Consider the following 13,124-nt stretch of genomic DNA (forward strand, 5'->3'; position numbering starts at 1 on the left):
GGGCTCCCAGTTCTCCAGAGGTCTAACCAGAAACTTCAGCCAACTCCCTCCGTAGCTGTCCCAGAGAAAGCTCCCAAATAGACTTTCCAGATTTAGACATCCACAGCTTCAAGGCACAGCATTTGGAGCTGCTCTAAACTCTATTTACAACTGCATTTTGTTTTAGGAGGGTTCTGAAAGTAATTTGTAACTGTTGGTTTGCAGTTTAATACAGTGTGTTTGGCCTGCATAAGGATATTGCTATCAATTTTGATTGACTGTAAAAATAGGACCATTGCCCAGAGAAAGTGCTAAGGATCTTAAAGGAGGAGGTAGGCAGAACAGAATAACAGATGAAAAAACAGTGAAAAATCACTCTGAAGTTTAACTTAAGCCAAAGACAATATGTAATCATTGCTTATTTCAGACTTAATAAACTCACTTTCAGCGTTACACAAGCAAACCAAAAGAGCTTCACTGATTTATTTCCTTCATCCTCCTTTGCACCACGTAGCAAAGCAATTGAAGTTACAGAGATGCTTGCAACAGCAGAGTATCAGGTTTCTAACTTCCTTTGCAGCAATCTTTTAAGATTTTCCTACAAGACCAATAAAATTGGGTCAGTGATATTAACTAGTGTGAGCCTCCCACATTTATACCAAGTCCTAGATGAGATGGATGTCAAAGCAGGTGTTTTCTTTCTCTTCATGTCTCTCTGAGGTTAAATACTATTAACATATCACACGCACACGGTATATGCTGCTGATTCTGCTGCTCCTCCTCCAACTGACAAAGTCACCCTAATTACTGCTGAAGTTAAAGCACTTGTCCTGTAGGGCTGCAATGCAAAGTGCTAAGGATGAGAGCAGTCTAGATATGAAAATGTGTTACAGTGAGCACTATGTAACAAAACTATAGTGCAGATAGCTCCCATCCTGTGTCACTATGCAAGAATTGCATCATGAAGAACCAGAAACGCTATGGATATACGCCAGGCAAAAATGAACTATTTGTGCCAATTGACAGTTATTAGTAAATATAAATCTGGTTTACAAACAGAAGGCTCCTAAACTGCACTCTTAGAGCCTACATACAGGCACATTTCAGCAAAGCGAAGTTGCACAGGAAGACATATGCCATATTTGGCAAATAATAGTGCAAGTCATTAGGAAAAAATAAAGACGTGTGAAGGAAATAGGGGGAGGGAGATAGTTCCTCTGTTTGGGATTTAAAATGCGAGAGGAGTGACTTGTTCTCTAAGAGCTTCACTGACAGAAATGGCATTTCCAGCACTCCTGGGAGTGAGGGCATCATTCTGGAAAGTCTTAACAGGGAACACACCTTCTGTGTGCCGTGCAGTGCCTTGCACAGGGCTCAGCACTCAGAGGTAGGATGTGTGGTTCAGCTATTTGCATTTATCCTTTCAGCCATTCCCTTTGTAGAAAGCATAACCGAGGATTCAAAACACATTAGATTCTGCCTCCCAGCTCTGGGGAAGTATCCTCATGGACTTGCTCTGCAGAAAGTTGGGCTAGGGTTCAAAAGCGTCCTTAAGCAGCAAGGGAAGGGAAAGATTGTGCCTGTCTGTCCCTGACCCCCAGCCCCTGCCATGTCACTCCCTCCCGGGGCGCGGGGAACAGTGCCAGCCCAGTGTCCAGATGTGCACAGACAGGAAAGAAGATTACATGGCAAAGCATTTACTTTATTTTTAAGGCAAAGCAATCCCCAAAAGCACATTGCTCCAACGCATGAAAGCAGCGTGCAGAGAAGTGGTTTTACCTCCCACCCCCCCAAGTTAATGATTTTAAGCACGTATCTCCTCTCATCCTTACGTGTTACATTTCAGCGGTGCCAACCAGCCTTTACTCTTAGCCGACACACCGAGTGAGCTGTGTGACACGGCGCCAACTACTCTGCGAACAGCAGAAGTTTAAAACAACAACGCATTTGGTCTAAGCCACCAGACCTGGATGCTCAGCCAAGGAATTGCCACGCTCGTCTTTGAAAGGCTCTAAATTCAAGCCCAATAGCCGTCCTTCGCAACCTCGCCTAGAAACGCCCGTTCTTAGCAGTCCTTTCCTATCTGCCCACGGAGCAACGTTAAAAAACTGCAACAAGTCACGCGTAAGAGACGAAAAGCACTCCCAAGTACTCACCCCGCTGTCCGCTCGCTCTCGACTCAGCGCGCTCCGGGAGCGGAGCCGGAGGTGAGCGCCTCTCCTCTCCGCAGCCCCGCGGACGCTCCCGCAGGGGACGGTTCGGCAGCGGGTCCGAAAGAGCTGCAGGGAACTCCCGCCTCCGACTCTCCAAGCCCGGCATGTGCCCGCAGCCCCGTCCCTCCGGAGCGGCAGGTTCTCCTCCTCCTTCCCCGCCTCCTCCACCCCCGGGCGGCTTTCTCACTGGGATGCTCAGCACCCCCCGCACCTCGGGCTTCCCCCGGCGGCGCCGCACCGGGAGCACCGGCGGCTCTCTCCTCGCTCCCCACCTGCTGCTACCGGAGGAAATCCGGAGCCCGCGGGAGGGAAGCGGTGCCCGGCGGCGATACCGGCTGCGGTTCCGTCGTTCCCTTTAACTCCTTCCCTTCCCCGCCGGAGGGAAGCCCGGAGCACCGGTGGGGAGCTGTAGAGGGATGAGCGTATGGCACGCGTAGGGGGTCTGCTCCTATGGGTATGAAGGGCTGAATGGGACCTAAGAGGTGTGTTTGCAGGTGCGAACTTATGGATGTGGATGGAATGTGGAGGGTTCTGTGCAGCCCATCACCCACTGCCCCATCCCTGCAGTGGGAAGACTCTGCCTCCCCCACCTCATCCCAGGGCCTGACTCAGGCTGATGGACTGCCCTGGGATGTCCAGACCCAGGGGATTTAGTTTGATAAACCTGTTACCATTAATTGTGTTAAGTGCTAAAGTAGTCTAGGAAAAAGAACAAATGAGAGATGGGGACAAACTGAAACCTCTTCCATACCAAGGCTTTGGAACTGCTGGTTTGTAACAAGAGACCTTGAAGAGGAGGGACTGGAAAATCAGGAGCATGGAAAACTTAAAGCCTTTTTATTGTAGTATTTTAAAAGTTTTTCTGTACACACTTTAAAAAAAAAAAAAATCATCTAAAATGAACTTACAGCCAGGCAATATAAACTCACAAAGATGGACATACAAAAAGCCCAGGTTCCAGGGATAAAACCTCTCCTTTCTGTTTTCTCACGTTCTTCTGGGCTGCCACTACAACGTTGCTAGGCACCATCAGTGTGGTTCCGAACTGCAAAGGAAAGGGGAAGGCACTGTCTGCAGAGGACTTGCCTCCTCCCCAGGCTCAGAAATGCCTCTAGGGGCAATGGAGCAAACCACAGGTTCTAATTCTTCCTCCCTACTCCATTTCCACCAACCAGCAGACATTTTGCAGAAACGTGGACAAGATAAGCAAGCCCCAGCAAAGCCGCAATGACAGGAGCTTAGTATTCACAGAGACCTCAGTGTCTCAGTGAATCCTGGGGTGATTTTTTCAGCCAGTGACAGAGGATGTATGTGTCTTGCAACACCAGCAACAGGCAGCACAAGATGCTGCTTTCTCCTGGTGCATCATTGTCTTGCTGAGCACAACCTCTGCAAAGTGAGAGCCTCTGCCATATGAATCTACAAAAAGCCACAGCTGTCCCTTTTGACTCTTCCAGGTAGAGTAGAAGCTGAATGAATAAGAATTGCTGCTGCCTTGTCGTGAGGAAGCTGTCTGCTTGCAGTGATGATTTTCTTACTCCTAATGCCCTTAACTTGATCATCTGTTGAGAATATAAGATATGTTCACCATTATAAAGGCTCTGGGAGTCTATTTCAAAAAATACATTTTTCAAAACTGGATCACTGAAAGGAGACTTAAATAAAAGTGACTTTATTTCCAAAGGTTCTAATTACCCAGTGTACTAATGACACACAGCCAGACTGCTAGTCCAAGTCTTTTTTTTCCTCCTCACTGCTTGGTAGTGGCATATCTCACACTGTACAGATGTTTCCCTTTAGTGCAGTGAAAATGCACGCACATCCCAAATGCACAAACTTCCCTGATCCCTGCTGAAGTACACAACTGCCTATGTTCAGTTCTCTGTGGCAAATGGTAACACAAATGCACAAACTCCAGTGGCCACACAGCCATAGTCACATGAGCTGCTAAAAGAAAGAAGCATGTTACAAAATCATTTTCTTTCTGCAGATAATGACTACTTAGTACTAGAAGGAGTAAAGAGCATGAACCTCTACTATAACCTTGCAGAGCCTCACATGTTCTTGCTTTGACTTTTCCACATCACAGCTGACCGAAATCTGTACTGCCAACATCTTTTGGGAAAGTTTCCTTTTGAGCATTTTTAAGTGTGTGCTCTGACAAGATGCTGCTCTGCACCATATTCCTGCTTTTCTCTGCAGATTTCTAGCCCAAGCTTCATGAAAACTCTTTCCTGTAAATGTGCTCGTGTCTTACAATTTGGGAATTGCTGCTCTAGACAATCTTGTAACAGCATCACCACCTCTGCTTTCAATTTAAAATGATTGCTCAGGCTTTAAACACTCACAGAGAACAAGACCCAGTGTTGCCAGTGAACCCACATCTGCCTTCAGCTGGGAGGGAGGAGTAGGAGACTCTTGAATTGGGATGAAAGCCACTGAGCTCCGTAAGAAGAGCAGCCAGTGCCCCTGCTGGGTTTCAGGGATTGACTCATTCTCAGCAGAGCTCACATATTTCTGTGTTGGTTTTTTTTGTTTTGTTTTGTTTTCCTTCCTTTCTGTTATTTTGTTAGTTTGATAAAGAAGGGAATTGGGCGGCATTTCATCCTACTGAAAACCAGTATCGGATAATACTTGATATCCAGACACAGCAACTCTCCAGCATCTTCAATGGTGCCTTCAGCTTCACAACATGCATTCCAGGAGCTACAGAATGGGAATTCAACAGAGCCACTTTTATAGGTTCTAATCCTAACTCAGATCAACCCCGTAATAATGAATGTTTAGATATGACATTTAATGAATGCTGCTGGCTAGAATTATCCTGTACATCCTCAGCTGCCTGAGGTTTTGCCTTGTTTTGTTTTTTAATTGTAAACATTTCTCATGCAGCTGCTCCAGGGACATGTTTAGGAAGCAGGGCTGGTTACATTTAAAAGATTTCAACTCATCTTGACCTACATTTAGATTTCTGTAGCTCACAAGCCAGGATTGTAAGCAGCAAAACTCTCAGAGAGCTTATAGAACTTCTGTAGGGCAAGGCACAGGAAGTAAATGCAGGATGAAGTTAACCAGCTGAAGTGTTTGGAAAAGTGAGTTACTGAAGCTGAACTGTAGGCTCAGATGATCATCAGGTGAGTAGGGAGAAGAGATAACCTCTCCTTCCTTTTGCCTTTGCTTTCTTTCTGATTGTTGCTTGCAATCGTTCTGTTAATTCTTTTAGGCTCCTTTCAGCAACTTCAGAAGGGGCCTAAGTGCAGTCACAGCTTTATTCATGCCTCTTGCTCAAACTTCTGCTTCAGAAATTAAGTGTAACGGCTATTCTTGATATGATCTCTTACTGAACAGATAAACTGTCAGGATTGAAGATGCTGAGGAAGTAACTTCATTGGGAAGGAACACATTCATCCATTTCCCAGAGCCAATTCTCTCTTTTCTCTATTTCTGCAGGGTGTGAGCATCATTTTAAAGAGCAACACAGCTTCCAGCTGCTTGAGAGTAAAAGATTATCTTCTAGAAGCGAGACACAGCAATATCTTCCCAAATCTGCAGGCAGACTCAATTACCTACCTCCACCCTCTAGCTGTTCATGTCCCCGTTCATCGCCTGGTTGGACCAGGTGACCTTAAAGGGCCCTACCAACTCCAGTGATTCAGTGATTCTATCCTGCTTATGTCTTTGCTGACCATGTACATAGAAAGCATTTCAAACCTTTCAGCTCCATGCCCCAAATACAGAGACAGAGCAGCTAGGAGAGAGAAAGCCAAGAGGTCAGGCCAACCAGACCAATCGCAGTGTAGCACTAACACCAGCATATGACATTTAGACCAGTGCTGGTTGGCTCAGCTTAGAAGCAGGAAAATGAATTTGATCCATCAGCAAAACACCACAAAGGCAGTTTATGCCTATCTGGTAAAATATATGGGTACTTGATTCTGTCTGCTTTCCAGTTTGCTGGAAGAAGTCAACAGGGCTGTAAGCATTTTGGCCGCTGGGGAAAATTACAGATTTGGAAACTCAGCAGATGTTTTAGTGCCTTGTATTTAGAGGTCAGAATAATGTATAAGCAAGGGCATAAAGAAGGAAGAGCTGGCAGTTTCACTGATTTCAGTAGAAGCTGAAATGTAGAACTTGTGTTACAAACTGGTAGTTCTGTTCAAACGAGCAGGCCAAACATCTGCAAAAATTCTCCACCATCGTTTTTTTAAGCCACTGGTGGTGGCAGATAAATTCCACCTTCATGAACCAAAAGCATTAAAAACATTAACTACTTCTGACTATTGCTGAGTTAAAGCTATTAATACAGGAATACTGCTATTCATGCAAGTCAAGAGATACATACTGTGGTTGCTGTGTGTTATGCAAAAATGAATTCAGGAGCAGGTATTGGCTGAGGCTAGACTGATGCTATAAATGCATAGATCAATATAAAGGCAGTCACAAGGAAGACAGCACTGCCACTCACACAGTTAATTTGGCCCTTTTCCTCATAGAATGGATACAGACAGCAACTGGATGTACCTGAAAGACTACAGCTTCTTTTTCCTGAAGCTCTTACTGCAGCCAAAGTGAGTTCAAATTGTTGGGGAGGTTCTGAGATGAATTGGAGGCTGGAGAAAGGTCAGCAAGTATGCTCAGTAGTGATTTCTACCAGAGCTGACTTATGCTTTGCACAAGTAATGGTCCAGAACCAGAGAGCATCCATTACACAGCTGAGTTAGTGCCCATTCCATACAGAGAACGGCCAAGCTAGCTGCAGAGTGTAATTTACTGTTATTACAGCCTTCAGTCTCTAATCTCAATTTCTAGTCTAAAGAATGTGGCAATGTTAATGGCTACATGGCTATAGCATGATTACAGAGGTACAGTATTTTTTACTTTTTTTTCAGATTGCCCAATTTAAGGCAATAAGGTTGCTATTTAACAAAGCTCAGATTAGGTAACTTCAGTAGTTATAGAAGAGTAACACAATATTTGCAAATTAGAAGTTTTTACCAGGAAATCCTCTTGCAATTATCATCCAACACCCAAACAGAGGAAATGCAAGAGGATGTTGGTGTTGTCTAGAAACGCTGCATGTCTGACCATGCTCCAGCACAGATTTGGGATTGCCAGCCACCCACAGCAGTTCCGTGCAAATAGCTCACCACTGCATTTTGGAAACCAGCCCCAGTTCCACTCTAAATGCACCTAGGCTTCTGGATTTATAGCTAAAGCTTCGCTGTAGAAAATCTGCAGCTTTTGGAGGGGAACACTTCCCCCAGGATTTCCCAGACACTTGCAAAATGTCTGTGTCTGCACATCAGTCTTATATGGCACGTGTGCCTCATGATACCATACAGAGATCTAGGGGGAGAGAAACAAATGCTTTCTTTACTTGTTCCCCTTCCCCTCTTTTTCTCTGCGAGAGAAAAGATTTATTCTTACTAAATATAACAAGAGAAACCAATCCTGTTATATCAGTGCACTAGCTGAAAGTGTTGTCAGCAAATTCCATCTAGACTGAAAACCTTAAGTCCCTGTGGTGTGTCAGATTTCTGAGACTTTAAGCTAAAAATGAATTTGAAGAGATTAACCAGCTAGGACTTAAAGATAAAGCTGGCTTCTCTGAAAGAAGCGTGTTTTACACAGTGTTAAGTGTACTTGGTTCCTCTTTTCACAAAACTCCTTTGCTTCCTTTGAATAAAAGGGTCTTCAATAGAGACTTTTTCTTTTAAAGCCATGGAAGGCTTCCAGCCTGTCTGTTGCATTGGCTTGGAGTTTGTTTTTCTCCAAGGCGAGAACCATTTAGTTTTCAGTGGCTTCTACATTTTTTTTCTCCTTTTGTAACATGTGCCAGCAAAGTCAAGTGGGTTGTATTAGTTTAGCATTTTTCCAAATGCTCACATCTAGGACCAAAAAAGGGAATATTCAACAAACACAAGCAGGAATATGTTGGAATGTTGATCTTCTGATGCTCATAAGAATTTTCAGTCATAAGGTCTAATTAAATATCCCAAGTTGGAAGTGCTTCCAGTGTCTGTTGCGTCTCCTTGTTATCTGGTCAAATAGTTTTAAGTCAGCTCAAGTGGCTTCTGTGCCAAAGAGATAGTTTTAATGTGAATAACACACATGCAAAGGGACTGCATTAAAATTCACCTAGGTGAGTAACACTCTGGCATCTCAACTGTAATCTGAAAACACCAGCCCATCCTTATGCACCAGGGGCTAACTGGCAGTGAAACAGCTCTGTAGAGGTGATCTTAGGTGTTTTCTTATAGCAGAACCATCTGGTATGAGAAAAAATTGCCTGCATGCTCTAGTATGGGAATTTGGACTGCCATTGCTGACATTCTTGGATTTCAATGCAGTGTGTTTAAGGAGAAATAGAAGACAACACGTAGCATAGTTTTCAAAAAATACCATGCAACGCTATTATCCAGAATAAAGCATTTTTTGCCAGGATTAGATAAAGAGCACAAAAATGAAACTTAAAGATAACAAATGACTAATTAACCACTTCTTCTGATTAGGAGCAACAGAATTCCAGTAGCACTCAGATAATCGGAGCTCCTTTCTGTTTACTGATAAAACATAAAACATTCTAAGAGACCATCAGACCATCACTGCCTTAGGAAGCATCTCAGCTAAGTAGACAGGGCAGACAAAGGAGCATCATTGTTTCAGAATTAAGGAACTGAGGCGCAGAAGAATTGTCTTGTCTGCAGAAGTCTGTGGTGAGATGGTAATTGAATGCAGATCTCCTTACCACATGCACATCCTGCATCTATATTTCAACTGGTCAGCTGAAGCAGCCTTTCATTACTGCTCTGTCAACATACCAAGAATTACACGAGACAATGAGCATTTTATATTTGCTTCAAACCCACTTCTCTTCCCACCACAGCATTTAAGAGCACGTGGCCAGTGAGCACATAGGCACGAGGAGATCGCAAACCCAAAGAGCAGGTTGGAAGGCCGCACTCCATCCCGGAGCCTTGCTTTTCTAAACACAACCTTCTCAGAAGCATTTGTATGTTACACATTTGCATATTTTACTCATACACATTTTAACCTGCCTGGGCTGAGGGAGGACAAAAAAACTGCAAGAATCAAACGTGAGGGCCTCCCTTTGCTCACAGGGAAACAAGAAGCTGTTTAAAACCTTTGGCACGTGGGTGGGGATGCAGTAGTTTTTTGGTTACTTGAAATGAGGAATAGTAATAATGAAAAGCAAAGAAACAGAGAGTAGTTTGATCCCTGCTTCTCTTCATTTGAATCTAGAGTTCGCTTGAACTTACTGTGCAGGACAAGAAGTTCAGTCAGCACAGGGGACATGTTGCCAATTGGGAAACAGATCTGTGATTCCTTTGAAACCTGACGATGCTATGTTATGATTTGCTTCCCTCACAGCCTCTGGAGTGATGCTCCAGATACAAGTCTTTGTGCAGGGATACCATAGGACATAGAGTGTCCCTGTATGGCACTGCAAAGAGTGAGGCAGGCAGCTCCACAGTGCTGCCTGCTGCTCCCAGAGCAATGTGGCTGCTCAACAGCAAGTCCCTACCTGGCTTCTCTAAGCAGATGATTGCAGCTGTGAGATGGGATTGTTGATGCCTTTCAGTCTTCATTGTGCTGATTTTGAAGACTCAGGGTTGTTGGTGTGTGTGGTCATACTCAACCCTTATAAGACATACCATTTTCCTGATCCTAGTGCATCCCATGGTGGTGAGATTTGTTTTTATTATTTTAAAACAGATTTGGGGTGTTGTCTGTCTGCTACAACTTAGAAGCAATGGAAACTGAAGAGTAATTTGTGCTGGCTTAAGCTTTGCTCCTTACAACATCCCTCCTTCCTTTCCCCCCCCAGGGAGAGCTAAGAAACCCTTGGGGTCAGGGTGCAGCACCAAGCACCACACCTGACAATTCCCATTCCTACACTGACACTGTAATACAGCAAGTAAATTACACAACCACAGCAGCTCTCAATATGCACACGACTAATCTATGCATCATTCCACTGTCAGCACCTTATACCTACTGAGAAAGCGGATCTATAACAGTAAGATCTCTACAGCAGGCAACTTGGCCAGCACACCTGAGAAACTCCCCTTTCAGAACTCGGCCCGAGATCGGGACATTCCCCAGCAGCAGCCCCAGGGCAGCCCAGGGCTCCGCTTATGACCGCACCGCTCCCACGCCGCCCTCTGCCGGCTGCTGCACCGCGCTGCCTCCACGGAACGCTTTAGGGTAGGGTTAGGTCAGCATCACGAAGGTGAGCTTCGGTTTCATTAGGGATACAGCGTGAATTAGCTCAACCCTAAATAAGATAATTTATCGTCTAGACAGCTTCCCAATCAGCGGCTGGCTGACAAAGAATCAGCGAGCATCAGCTGGTGGGAAAATAATGTGGATCAGAGCTCACTGTGTGACAGTTATTATTATACTGCGAGCAGTTGAAATTTTAATTGGCACATTTTAAGCATGGCACCTGGGAAACGTCTCTCTTTGGGTTAATGAGGTGCTTGAAGTGCCTGTCAGCCTGGGATGGCAGTAAAGGCGCAATTGAATGCGCGCTCCTGGCACTCAGAGCTCAGGCTCCCTTCTCTGCTAGAGCAGGAGTAGGGCTCTGAGAAGTAGAGTCATAGAATCATTTCAGTTGGAAGGGACCCCTAAAGGCCATCTGGTCCAATGCCTCTGCAGTGAACAGAGATGCCTACATCTCAATCAGGTGCCCCTTCCAGCCTGACCTTGAGTATCTCCAGGAACAGAGCAACCCCCACTCCCTGGGACAACCTGTGTCAGTGCTTCATTACCCTTGCTGTAAAAAACCGTTCCATTTTATCCAGTCTAAATCTTCCCTAAGCAGGAAGGAAGCTGCTGCCTTCTCTCCACATGTTCACCCTTGGGCTGAGCACAGAATGCCTTCCATACCCTTGAAATTTTGTGCTGAAAACAGGGTGAAACTCAGCAAGAAAGTGAGTGACAGGCCAGAGTGACAAGAAAAAAATGCAACTGATTTCCTCTGTCGGTCCCCCTGTTCTCATCCCACATGCTCTGCATAGAGTACACCATCTGTTTGCACTGTCACACCACCACTCCTCTAACTCAGTATCACCAGGAGTTACAGCCTCAGAACCTCTTCTGTTCTTTTCTTTTGCACATGGGAGGTAAAGGGGCTGCTGACAAATCATTTGTCTTTTCTGCAGCAGAAAATCCAGTCATCAAAGCTGGCATCTCTTTTCTTTGCACCCTATGGAAACATTGGGAATTGGGGTCACCTCTGATCTGAAGCACCACTCTTGTCAGGACACCTTCATGATCTCATAGTTCATATGTTTGAGGCAGCCAAATACAAGCAAGTACGCAGCACTGTTTGCAGACAGCATTCATGCAGCTTGGCATCTGCACAGAGCTGTGCCAGCACTGCCAGTCTTGGCCACTGCAGCTGAGCCTGAGCCAACATCAGGACAACACGATCACTGTTGAGCTGCAGCATCATGGGATGTGCTGCTGCTGTTTGGCAGGAGAGCAGACTGATACCTCAGGCACCAGATGAACAGAGCATGGCTTGTTGCTTATCCACCTCTCTCAACCAATTGCAATTTCAGACTCTTTACTTTTGGGGGGGGGCAAGAGATTTGTAAGATGCCTTGCCTGTATGGTGCTTTGATCTCAGAGCATACGTGCATTCTTTAAGCAGTCCTTTAGAGCACTCAAAGCTCTCTCTTCTCTATCCAGCTGTTACCTTTCATGCACCTTGTAGCAGCTTAATTAACTCCTTTTCCCCTAATTTTCACATAAGCTTGAATAAGACATAGAGTCCAAAAAGTCATCAAGAGGATGCAGGCAGATACCAGGATCATAGAAGCCTCATTTCCTTAACAAAGTCAGCATTTCAGATGGTGTCTGGTTCTCATTGCTCACAGTCTAGACAAAGCAGGCAGCATGTAAGAGCTCAAATTTATTTTTATCTTTACTCCATTTTCACAGAAAAGAAATTGTAGCTTCACAATAAAAAGAATTTTAAGTGGTTTGGAGGACAGAATTGTTACAGAAGGAGCAGCTTTTCCATTTCTATGTTTCCAGGTTTATTCCAGCATAGGACAATATTGACCCAAATCAGGAGTGTCTACAATTTAATTTCCATAAGATGGAAATCCAGTTCACATAGCACTGATTCTCAAATCCATTTTGATTTTTTAAAAGAGATCCCTAAACTGTCTTATGGGACTGGAAAATCAGCCTCCTAAACCAGGTGAAAAAAAATCAGAGAAAGGGGAGACTTTGAGGCACACTCTGATGTCATGACTGAAGGACTCCATCATCAGAAATAAAAAAGGAACAAAGATGAATATTGCTTTATTAGCGCTCATAAAGCTGGTTATGCAGTGAGAAAGCCATAACAAGTTGAATGCTGTGAGTTAATTCATACTCTTTTTTTCACAAGAGCACTGAAGCTGATACATCCTGGCACAAGCTCCAGTAATTACCCTATGCAGGTGCATACATTTGCTGTGCTCACAGCCAGCTTTGATGCTGTTCCAACACAAGCTGTTAGCAGGGAAGGAAGGCAGCTGTGGGTAGGTATTTTGTACCTGGCACTCATTAAGATATCCAGTGCTGGAGGAGCTGGAATTCAGCTCTGGTGAAAGCACTCTGTGGATTTAATTTCTGGTGAAAGTGCTTCTGCTACAGAAAACTGACTAATGCTCTGTTATTCCACGTAAGAATTAACAAAATATTCAAGTCTTTCCAAAATAATATTTTGGCTGCATTTTTTTTTTTGCCTCCATGCATACATTTAAAAACGTGTCTGAGTGTGACTGTCTTTAACATTAAAGCAGCTTTTGGTCCTTCAGCAGAAAGCTGGAGAAGGGCCGGCTGCTGGTTTGCCTTGCTGACCTTCAACAGAGACCAAGATGCCATCGCAATGCAGATGTCAACTCGGAT

The 13,124-nt window shown here is 44.6% G+C and overlaps 1 protein-coding gene across 1 annotated transcript in view; it reads right to left on the minus strand.

Annotated features, from left to right (window-relative positions):
• Positions 1–2,313, minus strand: part of MYLK (myosin light chain kinase) — a 177,777-nt gene extending 175,464 nt beyond the window's left edge. The window contains exon 1 of the mRNA XM_003207685.5: positions 2,136–2,313. Within this exon, the coding sequence (XP_003207733.2) occupies positions 2,136–2,298 (163 nt within the window). The 5' untranslated portion in view covers positions 2,299–2,313. The remainder of the gene's footprint in view (positions 1–2,135) is intronic.
• Positions 2,314–13,124: the final 10,811 nt, after the last annotated feature.

The sequence above is a fragment of the Meleagris gallopavo genome, chromosome 7 (assembly GCF_905368555.1).
Source record: "Meleagris gallopavo chromosome 7, MGAL_WU_HG_1.1, whole genome shotgun sequence".
Taxonomy (NCBI): Eukaryota; Metazoa; Chordata; class Aves; order Galliformes; family Phasianidae; genus Meleagris; species Meleagris gallopavo.